The sequence below is a fragment of the Rutilus rutilus genome (genome assembly GCF_951802725.1).
Source record: "Rutilus rutilus genome assembly, chromosome: 3".
Taxonomy (NCBI): Eukaryota; Metazoa; Chordata; class Actinopteri; order Cypriniformes; family Leuciscidae; genus Rutilus; species Rutilus rutilus.
The window spans coordinates 57,709,941-57,731,811 of NC_140211.1; the positions used below are offsets into that span (position 1 = coordinate 57,709,941).

The window sequence follows — 21,871 nt, forward strand, 5'->3', positions numbered from 1 at the left end:
AGACTGTACCACAACTTACCGAAATCTGTATCGTCTCGAAATCTCAATCAGTGTTTCAACCGTGGAAAGATCAAGTTAAAATATCACTTAATGTTGCATTGACCTCAGGAAAGTTAACAGTGTTAGCTATAAACACACTATAGAAAGAGCTTATTTACTGTTAATTATATATGTATGGTTGAAAGTGCTTATGAAAACTACCTTATATGTGTAACTGAGTTTTACACAAACATTTCAGCTTTTATTTGAGTGTAAATATTATATCTGGAAATAAATAGCAGTTGAATATAATAGCTGTTGTTAATTTTAACCTCTAATATTATAGTAATGTACCAAATGAGAGGGTTTCTGTATAGTTTGCAGCATTATTTGAGTGAGTTTTTTTTTTTTTTTTATCTATAAGAAAAAACAAACTATCGGCCAATAATCGGCTATCGGTATCGGCTGAGAAATTTTATACGGTGCATCCTCGAGATGAACATTTTGGCCGATACCGATAACCGATAATTCTTTATATTTGAAAGCCGATAACCGATATATTGGCCGATAAATCTAAATCTGAATTTTTATATTATTTTTGAGAGCCTTATTACAAAAAGAAAAGTCTCAACATTAAATCCATGTCCCAAACACACAATTATAATGTTCTCATGATAATTTTATGTAGCCGATATGACAGACTTTACTGTATTTTCCTTTTTTGAAGTGATTTCAATCATATTTCAAGCCATTCAGAACCATCATGTTGAACAGTGCGCATCTGAAGTGTCTCAGCTGAAGGAAATAATCCATTATTTATCAGTTTTAATATATCGGACAAATTTTCTTATTGGGCCGATAATGAAAACATTAAAAATTAACATATATCGGGCAATACCGATATTGTGGCCGATATATCGTGCATCCCTATTAAAAATACAGACAGGTATCATTCCAATCTTTTATTCATAACTGTAAAGATAATGACAGCATTTTACATTTTTTTATGAAATAAATATTAAAAACAAAACCATGTAAATCAAAATTGAGAAACAAAACAAAACAATAATAATAATAGGTATTGTGTAATTATGTCAAACTTTTCTTCCTGAAGGGGAAAACAAAAATATTTACATTTGAAGCATCATTAATTTGGCAAACTGTGTTACGCTGCATATGAAAATTAGTATTACTAATATTAAGGCTCTTTAAATGTCTTGAGCGACTTTTGAAGGTAAATTGCAGGCAAGCAAAAAAAAAATTTGTATTACAAGCAAATATATTACACAATATACTAGTCATATATAAAAAGAATGGTTAAAAACAAAGTTATCACGTTTAAAAAGTCATTTTATCAGTCAGTCAATCTTAAAAAGACATTCCTGAAGAATCAATACAGTTTATCACATGTATTGACTCAAACATGCTTTATTTAAATTACACAAGATTTAAAAGCTCTCATTGGCTCTTTCACAAGTTCTTTTTTACGTCTAATTGGGCTTGAACTGTTAAATACACACACTTATGTCAAAACGTCCATCTTTGCGAGTATCCTCGTAAACACAGTGATTTATGTCTTGAGTGAACGTAAGAGTTGAGAAGAAAGCGCATGTGTAACAGTATATTAGACCCGTGCATTCGGTCTTAAAGTGACAGACGCCTAATAAACCTGCTGCAGTCCGTCATCTCTTTACTGCTCTTCAACTTTAATAAGAATAAATGTATATTTAATGTACAAAGTGAAGATTATGCTTTGTTTTATATATATATATTTGATTACTTTATACAATTTATGTAGTATTTCTTATTTCTAGTGCTTGATGTTTTTCAGGTTTCATTTGTGTCTTTGTTCAATTGCAGTTCGTTTTCCTATATGCTAGCTATTAGTTTCTTCCCAGACATAGTGTCGGCCCAGATCCGGCCCACATCCGGGCCGTGTGGAATCCAGATGTGGGCCGACACTATGTCGCTGTCTGGGTTTGTTCTTGTTTTATCAGTTTACTTGTCTTCAGTACGCTTGAGGTTTTTTGTGATAATGAAAATGGTGATTTAAGATTTTGTTCATATCGCCCACCCCTAAAAAGCATGTATGCATGTGTACATAAAGCATATACAAAAGAGCAGCCTGAAATTCAACAAAATATATTTTAAAAAACCTCATTTTGTGTTGCATGAGTGAAAGAAAGTCATAAGGGTTTAGAATGCCAGTTATGAGTGATTAAGCGTATAATTTTCGGGTGCTTCATTCTTTCCATGTGCCCCACATGCTCAGCAAACCTCAGTATTGGTCATCAGCTAAAATAATCCCTCAAGAACTTGACAAACGTTGTATGAACAAGGCATCCCTGTTTGCACCATGTCTAATCAGTTTGTCCTCTCTCCAGTTGGTGCGTTCACAGCACCTGTCACGTCAGCATGCTGAAATACTTCACTGATCCACGACGGAAAGGGGACATTCTCTCTTCTGACACACTCCTTTAACAAAATCACATCACTGGGGAATATATAGTCCATTTATCAATTCTGTAAACCTCCCCTAACATGCATCATGAGCACTCTCTCATATAGAAGATGGGGCGTGAGGTTTCGAAGGACATGCATGTTGGAGAGTATCTGGACGTCTTGAACAACAGGATCCGTGTGGCGTCTAACGTGGGTCGTACATGTGAGCCAGTTTTTTAAAGCGTGGCCCCCAGTCGTTGAGGTAGTCGTAGTCCTGGTCTTCGTCCGAGCCCATGGAGGCGATGGAGCTGAGGCTTCCTGAGACCGAGCCGTCGCCCTCGTAGTCGTAGATCAGCGCGGTGTCGTACGGCGGGACGTTCGGGTCGGTGTCGGCGGCGTCCAGACCCTGCTCGGGTCAAGCGCGAAACAGGGAGATTGTTATCGATTTTCATTGTTTATTACAAATCAATTATAATAAAATTGTTCTCCATCAGAATATCAGAAACACACACACACACACACACACACACACACACACACACACACACACACACACTGCTATATCTACTACTGGAACATGTAGCATTATGTCTTTATCATCTGTTTAAATTTGCATGTGTGCATTCATCTTCATTGCATCTTTATGGGTCATAAAAAGTTTTTTTTTAAATACTTTTGAGTAATTTTTTTTAATTTTTTATACTTCAATACTTAGAAATTCAATTTCACTAACACTAAATTTCAAACTTGCATTCACGGAGTTAAAATAACCCTTATTTTGGATTAGTAATGATAAATAACTAATAAAACTGCAAATATTGCCTCATATTTAGGACTGTGGATTACAGTAGAACTATTGAAGATACTGGAATATGTTTGAGGTGTCTCACAGTTGTTATGGTGGTACTTGAAGAAAATTGGTATTTCTTAAACTTTTAAAGAATTTTCCTGTGAATTACCCAAAAATATTTTACAATGAATCTTTTTTCACTTTATATTTGGATTTCTTTAACTACTATGTATTTGCATTAAAAAAAATGGGTAACACTTTATTTTACAGTATACTTGTTACACGTTAAATGTTGTTACTGCAGTAGCGAATGCAAATTGTACATAATTACATGCAATTAACCCTGAACACTATTGTAAGTAAACGTAGTTAATTAATTTTACTCTGTACTTAAATGTATAATTACACCGTAACAGAGGATGATTGGTTTAAATGCGAGTACATAGTAGTTAAAGACACTTAATATAAAGCGGGACCCTTATTTCTTATTAAAGAAAAGTCGCTTACAACATTGATGAAATCCTCGATGTCGGTCGGGTCTCCGGGGGTTTTGCGCGGATATGTAGGAGACGGCAGGTTATGGGGTGCGTCTTTTCTTAGAGGTTGCTTTCCTCTGGGAAGGCCACAGTCTTGTGGGAAAAATGAGGCTGGGACAGGGACCGTGTCACTTGGGTTCCTCAGAAAATCGATATTAAATGCATCCTATTGGACGGAAACAGCTTTAGGTATTTCAGGACATTCCCCATTTCACTTCAAAACACAAATAAATACAACAAACACAAGTTTGGTCTTCGTTTGTAGTGACACTCGTGGTCTTTGGGGACCCCAGACAATAACAGTATAATAGTTCTTTTTTTCAACAAATGTAATTTTACTCTGTTTATTAATGTTTTTACTCCACATTTGTGCAGTTTTTGGAGGATTTATGATATATTTTAAATTTATATAAATAAATTAATATAATTTTATACTTTTTATGTAAAATTCACTTTATAAACTACCCAAATTTCTAAATTGCATTTATAGGGATATGGTTTAGTGTAAAATTTTTGCCCATATTTTGGAAAATGTAGTTTTAAAGTAAAAAATTAGCATTTTAGCCACTAGATGGCTATTGCTATTTGACTAACTGAAAGATATCTTTTCACAAGTTTTTGGATTCACATCTAAATATTATGAAATCACAATGCTAACAATAAAAATGACTTTTTTGTCTAAGTTTAGCATTTTTTGTACTGAAAAAAAAAATAGAAAATAAAATAAAATAGACAAAATTCATTATCAAAATCAGAAAAAAGCGCAGAACACAGATAGACAAGCATTGGACAGAATTTGAAAGCTGAGACCTTCGTCAAATTAGATAACAGATATCAAAAGTAACAAAGCACAAAGTTTATAGCGATTGACTGGACATTCATGATGAAACCTGAAAGGTGACACACACAGTCTCTTCATAAATAAAGAAATGCATTATCTAGCATATATGCTTGTCCTGTACGTTCGTGAATAAAAATGAAAATGTGAACAAAAACAGAGCCTAATAATTGGCTTATTATCATTAAAATAAGAAAATTAAACTGACGGGTAATAATATATTATAGTTTTTTTTAAATAATGTGGAATTATTTAAAATGTGGAAGTCTAATGTATTTTGTGCCAGAGCAGTGAAAAATGATCTTATTTTATCCCACACAGACTGCTTTTGTGCTCAAAGTGACCCAAGTATTGAGAAATGTGTCCAAGCGATTGTAAAAAATAAAAATGACTGTACAAATGTCTTTGGTGTCCTCTGCTGTGTAATGAACATTTTGGCAAATGTAAACATAAACTTCAGAAACTGTAGCATGTTCGTGTGCTACTCTTTATCTACTCTATTGTATGGCCTTTACATAATATATCATAGTATTCAATTGCGCAAAATGTATCTAGACTATAAAATGTTGTCCCTCACCTCGTCCTCTTCACCGCCTCCCTGCTCGTCATAATGAAAGACGTTATCTCGGATGTCATCGTCAGACGCTCCGACCAGCAAACTTCCTCGTTTTCCCATGTTCTGCCTCGTGCAACCCCTCACCGCCACAGCGAGAAGGAGAAGACCTGGAAACACACAATCAGGTTTTATTAAAGCACATTTCAAGTATATACTACAGCTTATCAGGGTAATGGTTTGTTGGTAGCCAGAGTCGGCCCACATCCGGCCCACATCCGGGCCGTGTGGAATCCAGATATACCGGATCTGGGCCAAAACTTTGTTGCTGTCTGGGTATTTAGGCATATGCACATAAATACAGCGTTTACTTAGTCAAGTCAAGTCACCTTTATTTCTATAGCGCTTTTTAAAATACACATTATTTGTTTCAAAGCAGGAAAATAATGCAAAAAAGTTTGTGTCTAGAAGAAAATAGCATCACAGTCCAGCTTAAGTAAGTTCAGTGCTGCTTGATTTTTGTTGTAAAAAAAGTTAATATATATTTTAAAAGTTATATAGATATATATATAGCCGCTCTGACGAAAACCGTGATGTCATCGTCCAGCTCAGTTCAGTTCTCATATAATGGTGTCAATGCAGATCAATAATACTGTAGAATATTAAATTAAATGTCCCATAATTAAATGAAACTTACAAATGAGAAAAGCAACGCTTCCTATAATAATCATAAGGGCAATGAAGCTTATTCCCATTTTGGTTCCAAAGATGGCTGCGGTGAAGCTCTTGCAGTCCCCGAAACTGTCACAGGGACACACGGTTACGTTGACCAGAGCATTAGAGGAAAGCGAAGGGGAGCCCGAGTCCGATACGACCACAGGAATAGAGAACTCCCCCCTCTCTATGTCTGTCAGTGGCTGGAGAACTGCATGGGTCTCTGGGGAAGTGAAGAGACAAGAAGAAAAAACAAGGGGTTTTAGAAATTAGAGTGAACACTGTGAGCTCCATCTCTAACCCAGACATCCGGGCCACATCCGGGCCACATCCGGGCCACATCCGGGCCGTGTGGAATACATGTGTGCCGGATCTGGGCCGACACTATGTTGCTGTCTGGGAAAGCAGGGGTAGATCCCTTCCTGCGAACTGAATCCTGAACACTAGGGGTGGGAATCTTTTGGGATCCCATGATTCGATTCAAATCGATTCTCGATTCATTTCTCTGTTCATTTCTCTGCTGTTCGATTCTTGATTTTGAATCAAATTTCAATTCCATATATGCGTAATTTAAAATCTATGATCAAATCTAAAATCAAATCTATGCATACATCGCATTGAAATTTGATTCAAAATCAAGAATCGAACAGCAGAGAAATGAACAGCGGCTACTGTTAGTCCCAATCGAGCGGGAGTTATTTAGTTTAAATTAGACACAACTGCGTTCATTTAATCAGCGTTCATATTCTCATTTCACGGCATTAAAGCGTAACTCTCACCAAAATTGAACCTAGGCTCTTTTTGTTAATCTACCCGAGGCAAACTTTCGTGTAAAAGCATAATTAGGATGGAAACGCCACTTTTAAGTTTGACCGTATTTTCGTTTTAGGTCAAATTGCCTTTTGAATGGGAGTGAATGGGGCACTTCTATGATAGTATCAAAAATCGCTATTTTTAAACACTAAGAAGGCTCGACACAACATGAGACTGTGCTGGAAGTGTCACCAGGGGCTCTACACATGAACTCCAGCACTGAGAACATTGTTTGTGTACACAGAGTTTACTAAAAAGAAAGATTTTGTACGACTCACTTTATCAGTTAGTGTTTCCGGCGGCTGGAATTTTGTCAGTCAAAAGTAGTCGATCTCCGAATGCAACGTGACATGAGGAGAGTAAAGATGGAAAGCTCCTAAAGCTTAGTTCCATATAAATTCATGGATCATTTTTTTATTAAAGGTATAGCGGAGGATTTTCTTTTTCCGGGTGGATCATCAAGACTATTGGTCCTCCTAAGTGTCAATCATTCTGGTGATATGTTTACGTAAGGCCGTCGTACGTGCTCGTGCACACGATTCACACGATGGCGTGCGCTCAAAACACAGGTTGGGGTTCCCACTGATGCCTCAGTCGCGAAGTTTCTACTTGACAGGTAAAGTTTGGCATGCTATTTGGAGAAATCCATTTAAAATCACTGCTAGTAAAAGTTAATGTAAGCTATGATTAGCTCGTGCATGCTCTCTCGTGCACACGTTTAATAGGCGTTCCCTCTCAGGAGCAGGTAGAGTGCTACGCATGTGCATTTTTTCAAAAAGTGGAGAGGGCGGATCTTTTCTAAAATTCGGGAAAATCCTCCGCTATACCTTTAAGTTATCAATCATGCTTTTCATTGAAATTACAAGTTCATGACATTTCCTCATATGGAGTCAGTTCATTACGTTGCATTCGGAGATCGACTACTTTTACTTGTTTCTACTTGTGTTGCCACAACGTAAATGTGTTTGCTGGGTATCATCTGGATATGGGATCAGTGGCCGATCGTTTGGAGTCAGAGATATATAATACGGGCCATTGCATTCTCAATATTTATTACTTTAGCCTCAGATACCGGACATACAGGCGGGTATTTGTTCGTTACCACAGAAAACCGGTTGCATGTTGAACGAACTTCTTGAATGTAAAAACTAAAATACACGGAAAAATCGCAAGAAAAGCTTGCCGTGTACTCGACTAACTAAACTAAACAATATTTAAGGCTATTTTCTATTTGTTAAGATATTCATATGAACTGCGGTTGTCAGGTATAAGCTTAATTTATAATGTTTATGTGAATTGATTCCCCCCCCCCCACCCCTACTGAACACCTTGATTAACTTCATTATGGTCGGAGCTGAACTCTACAGGATAGATGCTGGGTTTGCTACCTCAAACTCTGGCCCTCGAGGTCCACTTTATTTCTCCTCGCTCATATTTCCGTGATTTCTTGAAAAAACGTAATATTGAACTTTGTGCATTCGCCATTGTCTACGCGTGTTAATGAACTCTTACACGCAAATAAAGTGGAAACCCAGCAAGCAATAGCCGTCATTTCACCGTCTAGGACTAGGTTAATATAGACCCGATATAACGTTACTCCGGCTAAGAGTAACACACTTCTAGACAAAATGAACTTAAATTTGGTTACATGTCGTTTTTGCCAAAATAACTCACGAGATGTGTGATATTCCATCATGTAAGTCAACAGTGATTACAAGGTGTTTGGTTTCATTTCTTCACTCATTTCATTTCTTTGTTATCTAATTGATGACTAAAAATAGACTTAATGTCTATTACATTTTCACTGACAGCCCAACACTGCAAAAAATGCTTTTCTTACTCAGTATTTTTGTCTTATTTCCAGTCCAAATATCAAAAACATTCTTAAATCAAGATGCATTTACTAAAGTAGTAAAATGCCATTAGATATTATGTCTTGTTTTCTGGGGAAATAAATCAAAATTAAGTGAGTTTTTGCTTAAAACAAGCAAAATGATCTGTCCATGGGGTAAGAAAAATAATGTTGTTTCTGTTTGAATAAAGATTATTTTTCTTGCCCCATGGACAGATCATTTTGCTTTTTATAAGCAATAACTCACTTCATTTTGATTAATTCCGTCGGAAACAAGACATAATATCTTATCTAATTTTACTTATCTAGTAATTGCATCTTGATTTAAGAATTTTTAGATATTTGGACTGGAAACCAGACAAAAATACTGAGTAAGAAAAGCATTTTTTGCAGTGAAATTCTGCCTAGTTTTAGCCTAGACGTCTGGGCTGTGATTGGAAAATTGCTCGCTGGGAACGTAGGCTACACAATACGTTAATCAAACCAACAAGTTTGAAAGCAGCCTTTTGTATTTTACCGTGCAGTCTTGGTCAATCTATCAATTAGAGTAACAAATCAACAATTCCTTAATATTTTTTTTAAGCAATCAGGAATGTAAATGTACCGAACTCGTATTAAACCGTGACCCCAAAACCGAGGTACATACCGAACCGTGACTTCTGTGTGCCGTTACACCCCTAGTACAAATACATATAAATGATGTTTTAAGTTTTACCATTGAGAGTTATGATGGTCCAGTTGGCAGCTACGTTTTGGTCAGGAATGCGAAAGGTGAAGGGGTCGGCTTGAGGAAACATGTCCTCGTCCACCGCACTGATCATCAGGCCCAGTTTATCCCGGTCCCAGTTGCTGCACACCGTCCCACTGGAGGGTTTCAGCACTGGTGGGTAATCATTGGTCTCCCACAGACTGACCTCCAGAGTCGCTGTCGCAGAGATGCCGTCGGCGTCTGGAAACAGAGGAACCATCATCAACATTTTAATTCAAAGAAAGTCCGCTGTCTCTGTCTCGGGGTCCGAGGTGCTCACCCTGATCCGTGACCTTCACGACGGCAGAGTAAATGTTGTTCCTGACGTGAGGAGATTTGATATCGAAGGTTGTTCTGGTTGTGATCTGCCCAGTCGCACGGTCAATAGCCAACCTACCCTCAGGATCCTGAAGGATTTCAAACCTGAACAAAAATAGTTTTTTTTTAATTCTAAGTTTAGGACATACAGTAGATTAGGCTTAATGCATGCAAGCTTTACCTTGTGAAAAAGAAGTGCACTTTAGCACAGAGTATTTATTACGGAAATAATATACTTTAAAAGAATATATACACAAGTGCAAACTGAATGTAATGTTTTCAGGCAATTATATGCATGTTATTTATCGTTAAATGAAAATGAATTAAGTTAAATTTATATTACAGCAATTCAGTGAATTTAAGAGTGTTTTTTTTACATCTTTATATGCAATTTAATAATTGTATTGTTTTTTAAATGTTTTTTTTTTTTAAATATGGTATAGTTTTTAGAAAGAGAAAGTTGAAGGTTTTTAGTCTCTCAGACAAATCATTTCTAGAGAATTCTGGGTGGTTGCTAGGGTGTTGCTATGTGGTTGCTAGGGTACTCGGGGGGGGGTTGCTAGGGTGTTGCAAACTGGTTTCAAGGGCATTCTGGGTGGTTGCTAGGATGTTGCCATGCGGTTGCTAAGGTACTCAAGGTGGTTGCTATGGTGTTGCTCTTCAGTTACTAGGGTACTCTGGGTGGTTGCCAGAGTGCTATGTGGTTTCGAGGGTATTCTGGGTTGTTGTTATGCAACTGCTAGGGTACTACTAGGTTAGTTGCTAGAGTGTTGCTATGTACTAAGGTTGCTAAGGTACTCGGGTGGTTGTGGTGAACTGACTTCAAATGAACAACAGCCGAAATGCATAATTTTCCTGTTATCACTGTAAAACTGCTATGAAACAATATGAATTGTATAAAGCGCTATATAAATAAAGGTGACTTGACTTGGTTGCTAGGGTGTTGCTCTTCAGTTACAAGGGTATTCTGAGTGGTTGCTAGGGTGTTGCTATGCAGTTTTGAGGGTATTCTGGGTGGTTGCTGGGGTGTTGCTATGCGATTGCTAGAGTACTTGGGGTTGTTGCTTTGTGGTTGCTAGGGTGTTGCTGTGCAGTTGCGAGGGTAATCTGGGTGGTTGCTAGGGTGTTGCTATGTGTTTGCTAGTTTGTTCTGGATGGTTGCTAGAGCATTGCTGTGCAGTTCCTAGTATATATTATCGCATTGCTAGCATGTTTCAGACAAATACTGTGCTTTAAATATCAAAGTACATCTTTAAAGCGTGACAAAAGATAAAACGATTATTTAAAATGAACTTTTAAGTAAATGTACTTTTAAATTGACATTATTACAAAGTGCTCTTTTTTGAAAAAATGAATGTACTCTTTTTAAGGACATTTAAACGGCCTTTTATTTTATTACCACTGTATTTTCTGCAAGTATAGTTTTGTTAGACATATACTTTCAGATTTGAAGCACATTCAATAAAGTTAAGCACACTTCTTTTTCACAAGAGTTACGCAAAGAGCAACTGCTCCTGAGTTCATAACTTGTTATAAATCAGATTTAGAAGTACATTTTGTATTACTCTTTTTTACTTTAAGGTCTTACTTTAAGGTTTTAGGTTAAGGTCAAGCTTAGGGATATGATTGCTTGATAAGAATATTGTTCCAGAACTAACATCCAGGAACATCTACACGGCTTCATCAGGTATTGATGTGATTGAAGTGAGCCTCACCTCAGCTTGGCATTATCTGGATCATGAGCGATATCCGAGGCCAGCACAGTACCGGGAACAACAGACTCCGGGACAGTGACTTTAATGGGGTTTTTGTAGAAGATCGGGGCCTCGTTTTCATTCATCACTCTGACGGTGACGGTAGCGCTGTGTATTTGTTCGTATGGGGCTTTAAGCCCGACTTCATTCTCTGCTGTTATAACCAGCTGATACTCCGCCTGAGATTCATAATCCAGCGGCTGCAGAGCAGAGACACTGTATTTGAAATGTATGTGCAAATAATACATACAAACACATTCACACACTGAAGCGGATGGAAAAAGAGGGATAAATACTCAAACAGAACCTCAAACCTTTAATGTTGAGTCCTGACCCGAAGATAACATTTAGGCTGCATTTAAAAAAAATGTTTTTTTTAAGGAGGAAATACTCAGCAATGGTGTCGACTTATGAATTTACACATGGCTTGTCTTAAATCAGATTAAAAACACCACATAGACACACCACATAGACCTCCGATCGTGGAAAATGATTTACAGCAGATTCTCACTATTAAAATGATTATCCATTGCGTCAATCACGAGAATATTCCTGACGGAGTTACGACACACAAAACTCCACACGCGCTAACTAAAAACAAATGTAGCTTTCACGTGCCGTTTTCGCTTGTAACTTCATGAAACATGCACAGATCGTAGAAAATCGCACATCATTACTTACAGTGGATGCTCTCGATTGACATTAGTCCAGAATCAACATAATTCATTGTTTCGATCACAAGATATTCCTCACGGAGGAACAATTAACAAAATGCCCATTAGGGGGCGTCAAGGACTAACATTGGTTCCAAATGCTGTAACTTTTGATTACTTTATGCAATCACCACAAAATATGATCCAGATGCAGCTCACATGTAGGAGAACTTCAGTGTACCTTATTTCCTTCCTGAGTTATAAGGAAGGAATAAGAAAGATATGTACAATTATTATAAAAAAAATATTTATTTTTTTGTCTTTTACCAGTATTTTCTCAGCACGAAAATGTTCAAATGTAATGATTGAAAAATTCTTTTTTTCTTCTTTTTTTAAATTTTCTATCACAGTATACTCACTACAAAAAAAAACTAGACTACACCACTGTACAAACAACATTAAAAGCTGGATTTTCACCACAGAGGGACTTTAAGAACTGATCACTGAAAGATCTTTAGGGGAACCCAAAATGGTTCTTTTGCTGTGAAAAAAACTTATTTTTAAGTGTGTATGATGAACCACAGTCTTCACTGGTGTCAGTAATCTCACCTTAACCACAGAAATGATGCCTTGGTTGGAGACTGGGTCTGTGCTGATAGCAAAGTTTCGTAAAGGATTTCCCTTTCCGATGGTGTACTTAATCCTCCAGTTCTCTCCCCCTCTCTGGTCTTCATCTGTGGCGTTGACCCGGCCCACCTCCGCCAGAAGCTTGTTCTCCATTGCATTCATGTTGTACTGCAGTCACAAAATTGGAACAACAGCTCAGAAAACAGATCGGATGAACATCACAGACTGTGCAAAAATTTTTTTTATAAAAATTGAAGAAAAAAAATGTAATAAAAGAAAAATAAAAGAATTGTCCTAAAGTTAATACACTTTTTAGGATTTTTTTTGTGGAGTTAGGATGCTTCTGTAATATCCTTTTCCTATGTGTAGTTAAGATAAGATTATGCACTTAAAAAATGCCATTTTGTAATAGCTTTTGTCCTAAATGACAGCCAAATGACAACTAATTGTCCTGGACCACAAAACCAGTCACATGGGTCAATTTTTTTAAATTGAGATGTATACATCATCTGAAAGCTGAATAAATAAGCTTTCCATTGATGTATGGTTTGTTAGGATATGACAATATTTGGCTGAGATATACAACTATTGAAAATCTGGAATCTGAGGGTGCAAAAAAAATCGAAACATTGAGAAAATCTCCTTTAAAGTTGTTCATTTATGTTGGCGATTGTGCTGCATTCACTCACAAAAATAAATGTTTTATATATTTACAAAATATCTTCATGGAACATGATCTTTACTTAATATCCTAATGATTTTTGGCATAAAAGAAAAATTTATAAGTTTGACCCAGACAATGTATTGTTGGCTATTGCCACAAATATACCCGTGCGACTCGAGACTGGTTTTGTGGTCCAGGGTCACATATGAGGTCCTTACTGAAATGGCCATGGTTATCAAACATTAAGATAGGACTCTAAAGTTAGGATGTTTCTGTACTTGAACATCACAGACTGTGCATGTTTTCAGTCGGTCTCGTACCACGGCGGGCTGGAATCTGGGAGCGTGGTTGTTAATGTCAGAGATGTGAATGATGGCTCGAGCAGTGGAGGCTAGACCCATTCCTGACATATCAGCGACCTGAAGATGAAGCCTGAAGGACTGCACCACCTGACAACACAACAGGGTTCATGTTCACGCTGCTTTCCTTTAAATGATTCTGTGCTGTTTAGGGGTGGAACAATACATCATGTCACAATATATCGCAATACAAACATGCAACAATATGTATCATGGATAGGTCACCCAAAATGAAAATTACAGTGTGAGGAAAAAATTCTAGTTTTCAGAGTTTTAGTGCCAGTACTACATTAAACTGCTATATATAATGTTGAATATAATGTATAATAAAGCAATGGGGGAATATTTGTGGGTCCTGATAATGCCAAATGTCTTGTTACCAGTAAAAAGTGCCGACATTATATTAAATATATCTAGTCAGTGAAAGAGTGCAAGCATATTCGTCTACAATAATCCTGTATTTTCAGCTTCAGAATCATGAATATTGTTATTCTGGTGTCTCTATTGTCCTGTGCTTTGGGTTTCAGCACCAAGTCCAAGACTATTCATTTACACACACAATGTAATACCAAATTTAACATTTTAATCATATGTTAACCTTTTAACATATGTCTTGGAGTATCGCAATAATATCGTATCGTGAGTTCAGTATCGTGATATGTATCGAATCGTGACATGAGGGCATCGCTACACCCCTAATGCTGTTCATTCATAAGAGACAGAAATAACCCACATCTCTGTCTAGTCCCACATCTCGTATGTAGATGACTCCAGTTTTGTTGTTAATGCCGAACATGGTCTTGTTAACGCTGTGAGGAGGGGCACTCTCTTGCGTAGTGATGGAGAAGCTCAGAGCGGCGTTCTCCGTCAGTGGATCATCCAGATCTACCGCTGTAACCTGCATCACTGACGTTCCTGATCACAGACAAACACACAACAAGGTTAACACTCTGGGGTCGGTTTTGACCAAAAGTTTTTACGTTTTGTTTTGGAAGTTGCTGTGTGAACAAAAATAATGGTCATGATTGGAAAAGGTTAAATGGTCCTGAAAAATATTTGTCACACTTGTATTGTTTGTGGTCAAAAAAGAGCGCATTGGAAAAGAATGGGAGAAGAATTTGGAAAAGAATAACTTTTCTTTTATTAAATCCAGACAAAACAGAGGTACTACTTATCGGTTCAAAAAACCGCCCACAAAACCTCTCGCAATACAACTTTAATATAGTAGGATGTCCTGTTACTTTATCCTCTACAGTAAAAGACCTGGGTGTTATACTCGATTGCAACCTGTCTTTCAAAAATCATATTTCATATGTTACAAAAACCGCCTTTTTCCACCTTAGAAACATTGCTAAGCTACGTAATATGCTATCAGTTTCTGATGCAGAAAAGTTAGTTCATGCATTCATGACCTCGAGACTAGATTACTGTAATGCTTTATTAGCCGGTTGTCCTGCATCCTCAATTAACAAGTTACAGCTAGTCCAAAATGCCGCCGCTAGAGTTCTTACTAGATCAAGAAAATATGATCATATAACACCGATTTTATCATCACTGCATTGGTTACCTATAAAGTTCCGTATTAATTACAAGGTATTGCTACTGACTTATAAAGCCCTAAACGGCTTAACTCCAGTCTATTTAACGGATCTTCTATCGCCCTATAATCCATCGCGCTCTTTAAGATCACTAAATTCAAGGCTTTTGGTCATACCTAGGATATCCAGAACCACCAAAGGAGGGAGAGCATTTTCACATTTAGCTCCAAAACTCTGGAATAGCCTTCCTGATACTGTTCGTTGCTCAGACTCGCTCTCCCAGTTTAAAACTAGATTAAAGTCGCATCTCTTCAGCCAGGCATTCATATAATATTTTTAATCTTACAGTTCAAATTACAATCCGGCCTCTAGTTAATAAACGCCAGAGGAGAACTGGCCCCCGACTGAGCCTGGGTTCTCCCAAGGTTTTTTTTTCTCCATTGGGTCACCTGATGGAGTTTTAGGACACCATTAGGTCACTTGATGGAGTTTTTCGGTTCCTTGCCACTGTTGCCTTTGGCTTGCTCAGTTGGGGATATTCTGGGGATATCTAATTTGATTTTATCAATAAATTCCACTAGAAACAAACCTTGTTGTATTATTTTAATTTAATACTGTGAAGCTGCTTTGATACAATCTGTATTGTGAAAAGCGCTATACAAATATAAAAAAATAAAAAAAAAAAGAAAAAAAAAGAGACGGATTTCCTCTAGTGGACGCGTTTGGTACTGCAGCTGAACACACTCTCACTGAAAGCTCATTTTTTGAGATATCAAGCTCAAATTTGATCACAACTTTGATTTTCTCACAGTTTTAGTGTTAAGCATATTTTTGGAAAATATATTACATATAAAAATAAAAAATGGTATTTTTGTGCATTTTTCAAAACAATAAATGTAACATTTTATGACTTTTTTCAAGTTCACTTTTATAAACTTTTTTCACTTCAGCAATAATTCTCCATGAGTTGTCTTTAAAAAGATTGTCTTTACAAAGCAATCAAGATTTATGACCGTTTAAGTTGGAAATTTCATTTTCAGGGCTATGCTCAAAAAGTGAAGAAATGGATTATAACTACTGCATCAATATAATTTAGTACCATAAAATCCCCTAAAATACAAAATATTAAATAAAAAAATATTATCAAACTACAACATTGTACAATAATTTTATTAAAAATTAAAACAAATTCTGTCATTTTTGACCGACACGCACCATGTCACAGTACACCATGATACTTCCATTCATGCGTCTAATTCATGTCATCCTCTAATAATCATCTCACATTTTTCTTCCATAGAATACAAACGTAAGCATATTTAACAGACTGTCCAGACATTTCTCTTTTCATACAATGAAAGTGAATAGTCACCATGACTGCCAAGCTCCAAAAAAGGGCAAACAAGTACTATAAAATTATATTATATATTATATATATATGACTTGTGTCATAGTCCATAGCTTTGTGTGAGGAACAGATCAACACTTTAGTTGTTACTATGTGTTGTGAACATGTATCTCAATTGTTGTGACATTGCAAGCTGTTTGTACATTGTAGCTCAAACAGTAGAGCGTTGGCGCTTGCAATGTTAAGGTCATGGGTTCGATTCCCAGGGAAAGCAAGACCTGATAAGAATGTAAATGTATACCTTGAAATGCAATGTAAGTCGCTTTGGATAAAAGCATCTGCCAAAATGCGTAAATGTAATTTTTCTGAATGGTTATGGCCCTGCTAGCAAATGTATTAGCAAAATAAAGCACTTAAAGAGAGTAGACTTTCCTGACTGTTTCTTAACACACTTAAGTTCACTTTTAAAGTGCACTTTGTAATAATGTCAACTTTAAAGTACATTTTAAATCATTGTTTTAATAATTGTGGTAACCTTATTTAAGACACAATATAAGTAATTATGAAATTATGAAATTACAAATAAAGAAGTACTTAAGTAAAACTTAAGTGAGTCAAAAACACTCTCAAGTTCAACTAATTGCATTGAATTTGAATGTAAACCTTAAAGGAGTCATAATGTAGAAATTTCACTTTTCCACGAGAATCAATGTATGTTATGATTGCATAATGATTATACACTGGCCGGGAAGCCGATATTTAAAAGTGAAGCGTTTGTTTACCTCGGGGTTTGTAAAATAGGCCACGTGCACGCGCACGAAAAAACGAGATTTTGATTTCTTCCCCTTCTTGACGTCAAGACGGGGGAGGATATACCAAATATGGACACCGCAAACCTATGCCGCGGGAAGCCCGCCCCTCTCCCCCTCAGATTCAGTTTAGTCGACTCGAGAAAGATGGAGAAATCGAGTGCACACCTGAGATGCTCTGTGGGTGACTGCCACAAACAACATGCAAATGTGTTTTATCTACCAAAAACGGACGAAACTATCAGGGAACAGTGGATGAAATTCATTTTTAATGACGCTGTCCCAACAACTCTTTCAAGTGGCGTATCGTTAGGTGTGTGTGCTAAACATTTTACACCGGAATCTTTTACAAATTTGGGGCAGTATCAGGCGAACTTGGCCTCGAAGCTCCGTTTGGGAAAAGGTGCCATCCCAACCATCAGGGACTTGCCAGAAATTGAAAAGGTAAGACTGTGTTTTTATTGCTCTACTGTGGTTAACAAATAGCAGCTAACTGCTAATGCGGCTATTGTATGTAACGTTACCTTCGAGGTAAACACGGGGAATGGACTCTACGAATGCTAGCCACATCTTTCGACTTTGTTTTACACTAGCAGCTACAGTAGTGACGGTACAGGAGTCCATGCTCAGTGGCTAAAACTGTTTAAATGCAAGTATGAAAACAATATACCACTAAACATTATTAGCCAAACTCATGCAAAACATGCAGTTTGAAAATAGCTTTCAGTTAGCTGCGGTGTCAACCCCCCTCCTTCCTGCAACCAATCAACGCGCCCCTCATTTGCATTATTATAATGACCGTCCACGACAGCCAAAACATCGCATCAGATCTCGCGAGACAATAATGCCTTTAGAAATAAGGGTCTGAGGGGCTCTGTGTTGATTTTTTTTCCACTTTTCTTTTTTAGAAGTGCCTAAAATACTATAATAGAGCATTTGGGTATCCAAGGTAACACAACATTATGACTCCTTTAATACATTTTCATATAATTTTAAATAAGTCTGAACACTGCAATGAAGTATATTCTTTCAAAGCATATTATTTCCATTATAAATACTCTCTTTTTTTTAAGTATGCTGAAGTGTGAACAAGATTTTTTCATGAAAGAAGAACATGGAAATGAACAGCCTAGGCATTGTGCTAAATAACTTGATTTGAGAATAAAAATCCTACATGGTTAAAGGTCATTTTTGTGTGAACTATTCATTGCATTGAGTTTTTTTTCCCCCATAAAATATTAATCAAAATATTTATTGTACACGTTACCTGGATCAGAGAACTCGGGGACGGTGCCAATGAACTCCTTCTGGGTGAACTCAGGCCTGTGGTCGTTCTGATCGAGAACGTAGATCTCAATGGTTGTGGGACTTTCCAGTCGCTCTCCGCTTGGTGAGAGAGCAAAGGCTTTGAGCTGAGGATATTAACACATATATAGAGTTATTCAGAGATATCACATGATTCATCAAGTGAGATACAGTACGTCTGAGACCACACTGTAAATCTGTAATCTCATTTAAATCTGGGGAAAAAAACTGTATCAGGATTATGAAAAATGTAAAGGGGCTCCATGTAGAATTCAGAAACCCTTGTTATTAGCGACACCGGTGGCTGTAAGGTGAACTGCAGCCTCGGGTTATTTCTCACGCTCGCATTACGTACGAGACTGAACGTGATTCAAAGAGTTATTTTCCTTCTTTGCTTAGAAGTAAAAAGAAATTGGAAATACCTTTGCAGTGATAGACTGGTAGCGAACATCCCGAGCAACGTTTAGAATAGACGAATATGTAAATATTTGCTTTCCTCTCAATAACAAAATGAACACAATAAAATAAAAACAGCGGTGAGAAATCAGCAGTTCAGAAAGCATCTGATCATAGAGATGTGGATGTTTGAACCAGCCCTGAGATTCATCATGAGGTCATTATTTACACTGTTATGATAGTTTGATTATAAAGTATATCTGAGACTATAGATGATAAAGGTCTGACTGTGTGAGATTGTAGTTGGAGTGAATCCCTTTTCTTTGCATGACACATGGACATTACAGTACAGAACAGCTCTTTGGGCATTATCCTGAACATAACGTGTGTAAACGTCACATCCTTTGGATTTTCCCAGGAAAAACGTCCCGAGTCGGGGATGGTCTTGTTTTTTAAGTTTTGTTACAAGCTGTTCACACACAGGCAATAAAAATGTGACTTTTAGATGAAAATGTTTTCTAGGGATGCACCCATATAAACATTTTGGCCGATACCGATAACCGATAATTCTTTATATCTGAAAGCCGATAACCGATATATTGGCCGATAAATCTCTAAATCCAAATTTTATATCATTTTTAGAGTCTGATTACAAAAACAAAAGTCTCACCATTAAAAGCAATGTCCCAAACACACAATCATAATGATCTCATTATAATTTTATTCAGCCAATATGACAGACTTGTTGCACTTTACTGTATTTTCCTTTAGAAGTGATTTCAATCATATTTCAAACAAATAAAACCCATCATGTTGAACAGTGCACATCTGAAGTGTCTCAGCTGAAGGAAATAATCCATTATTTATGAGCTTTTATATATCAGCCAAATGTTCTTATCAGGCCGATAACGACAACATTAAAAATAAACATATATCGGCCGATACCGATATGGTGGTCGATATATCGTACATCCCTAATGACCCCTTTAAAAGAAAAGTTGATAAGCCTAGTGTACATCAGTTGTTTGAGTGTTGTAAACTGAGTGTGTGTGTTGTTTCAAACAAACATGTTTACCTTAAAACTCTTGTGCTTTTCCCTGTCCAGGGGCATTTTGCTCTTGATCCATCCTGTTTTATCATCAATTTCGAAGAGGCCTTTGGGGTCCTGGTCAACCCCGGGTCCCTCCAGCTTGTATATCACCTCTCCGGTGAAAACCTTGTCTGATTTAATCTGCAAGAGTGGACATGGAACATGTTGAAGCCGTATGGTACACGGTCTGTCTGTTGAGACTTACAGGTATTGAGGTATTTAGACTACCATGTGTTTATGTGAATGCAGTTTTAAAATGGAGCAATGGTGCATTTAAGAACTACATTTAATAGCATCTATATCAATTCAGTTATATAGATTATACTGTGTTCCAACGTTTTGTTGTATGTAGTGTGTCTGTTGATGCTGTCAATCTAATTCAGATTTTTATTTATTTGAAAACCCCATTGTTCTATGCCATTATAATATGACTCTCATAAAAGTACAAACTACATCACTGGATAGTTATATTTTCAAAAAGACATTGACATTCAATTTATGGAAGCTTGTTTCCGCCACAGAGTAAAACATTTTTAAAGATAATTGCGACTTTTTATCTCACAATTCATAGATATAAAGTCAAAATTTGCAAGATAAAAACTTTCAACTCTCAATATAAAATCACGAAATTCTGACTTTATATCTCGCAATTCTGACTTTATATCTCGCAATTCTGACTTTATATCTCGCAATTCTGACTTTATATCACACAATTCTGACTTTATATCTCGCAATTCTGACTTTATATCTCGCAATTCTGACTTTATATCTCGCAATTGCGACTTTATATCTCGCAATTCTGACTTTATATCTCGCAATTGCGACTTTATATCTCGCAATTCTGACTTTATATCTCACAATTCTGACTTCATATCTCACAATTCTGACTTTATATATCACAATTCTGACTTTATATCTCGCAATTCTGACTTTATATCTCACAATTCTGACTTTATATCTCGCAATTCTGACTTTATATCTCACAATTCTGACTTTATATCTCACAATTCTGACTTTATATCTCGCAATTCTGACTTTATATCTCACAATTCTGACTTTATATCTCACAATTCTGACTTTATATCTCACAATTCTGACTTTATATCTCGCAATTGCGACTTTATATCTCGCAATTCTGACTTTATATCTCACAATTCTGACTTCATATCTCACAATTCTGACTTTATATATCACAATTCTGACTTTATATCTCGCAATTCTGACTTTATATCTCACAATTCTGACTTTATATCTCGCAATTCTGACTTTATATCTCACAATTCTGACTTTATATCTCGCAATTCTGACTTTATATCTCGCAATTCTGACTTTATATCTCGCAATTCTGACTTTATATCTCGCAATTGCGACTTTATATCTCGCAATTCTGACTTTATATCTCACAATTCTGACTTCATATCTCACAATTCTGACTTTATATATCACAATTCTGACTTTATATCTCGCAATTCTGACTTTATATCTCACAATTCTGACTTTATCTCACAATTCTGACTTTATATCTCACAATTCTGACTTTATATCTCACAATTCTGACTTTATATCTCACAATTCTGACTTTATATCTCACAATTCTGACTTTATATCTCGCAATTCTGACTTTATATCTCACAATTCTGACTTTATATCTCGCAATTCTGACTTTATATCTCACAATTCTGACTTTATATCTCGCAATTCTGACTTTATATCTCCCAATTCTGACTTTATATCACGCTATTCTG

General features: G+C 36.6%; 1 protein-coding gene across 1 annotated transcript in view; it reads right to left on the reverse strand.

Annotated features, from left to right (window-relative positions):
- Positions 1–616: 616 nt before the first annotated feature.
- Positions 617–21,871, reverse strand: part of cdh15 (cadherin 15, type 1, M-cadherin (myotubule)) — a 33,813-nt gene continuing 12,558 nt past the window's right edge. Inside the window, exons 3-14 of the mRNA XM_084404028.1 lie at positions 20,112–20,267; positions 18,603–18,747; positions 14,374–14,555; positions 13,602–13,730; positions 12,600–12,785; positions 11,299–11,537; positions 9,546–9,688; positions 9,233–9,466; positions 5,836–6,075; positions 5,163–5,308; positions 3,719–3,913; positions 617–2,827 (exon numbers count right to left, since the gene is read on the reverse strand). Coding sequence (XP_084260154.1) covers positions 2,627–2,827; positions 3,719–3,913; positions 5,163–5,308; positions 5,836–6,075; positions 9,233–9,466; positions 9,546–9,688; positions 11,299–11,537; positions 12,600–12,785; positions 13,602–13,730; positions 14,374–14,555; positions 18,603–18,747; positions 20,112–20,267 — 2,196 coding nt within the window. The 3' untranslated portion in view covers positions 617–2,626. The remainder of the gene's footprint in view (positions 2,828–3,718; positions 3,914–5,162; positions 5,309–5,835; positions 6,076–9,232; positions 9,467–9,545; positions 9,689–11,298; positions 11,538–12,599; positions 12,786–13,601; positions 13,731–14,373; positions 14,556–18,602; positions 18,748–20,111; positions 20,268–21,871) is intronic.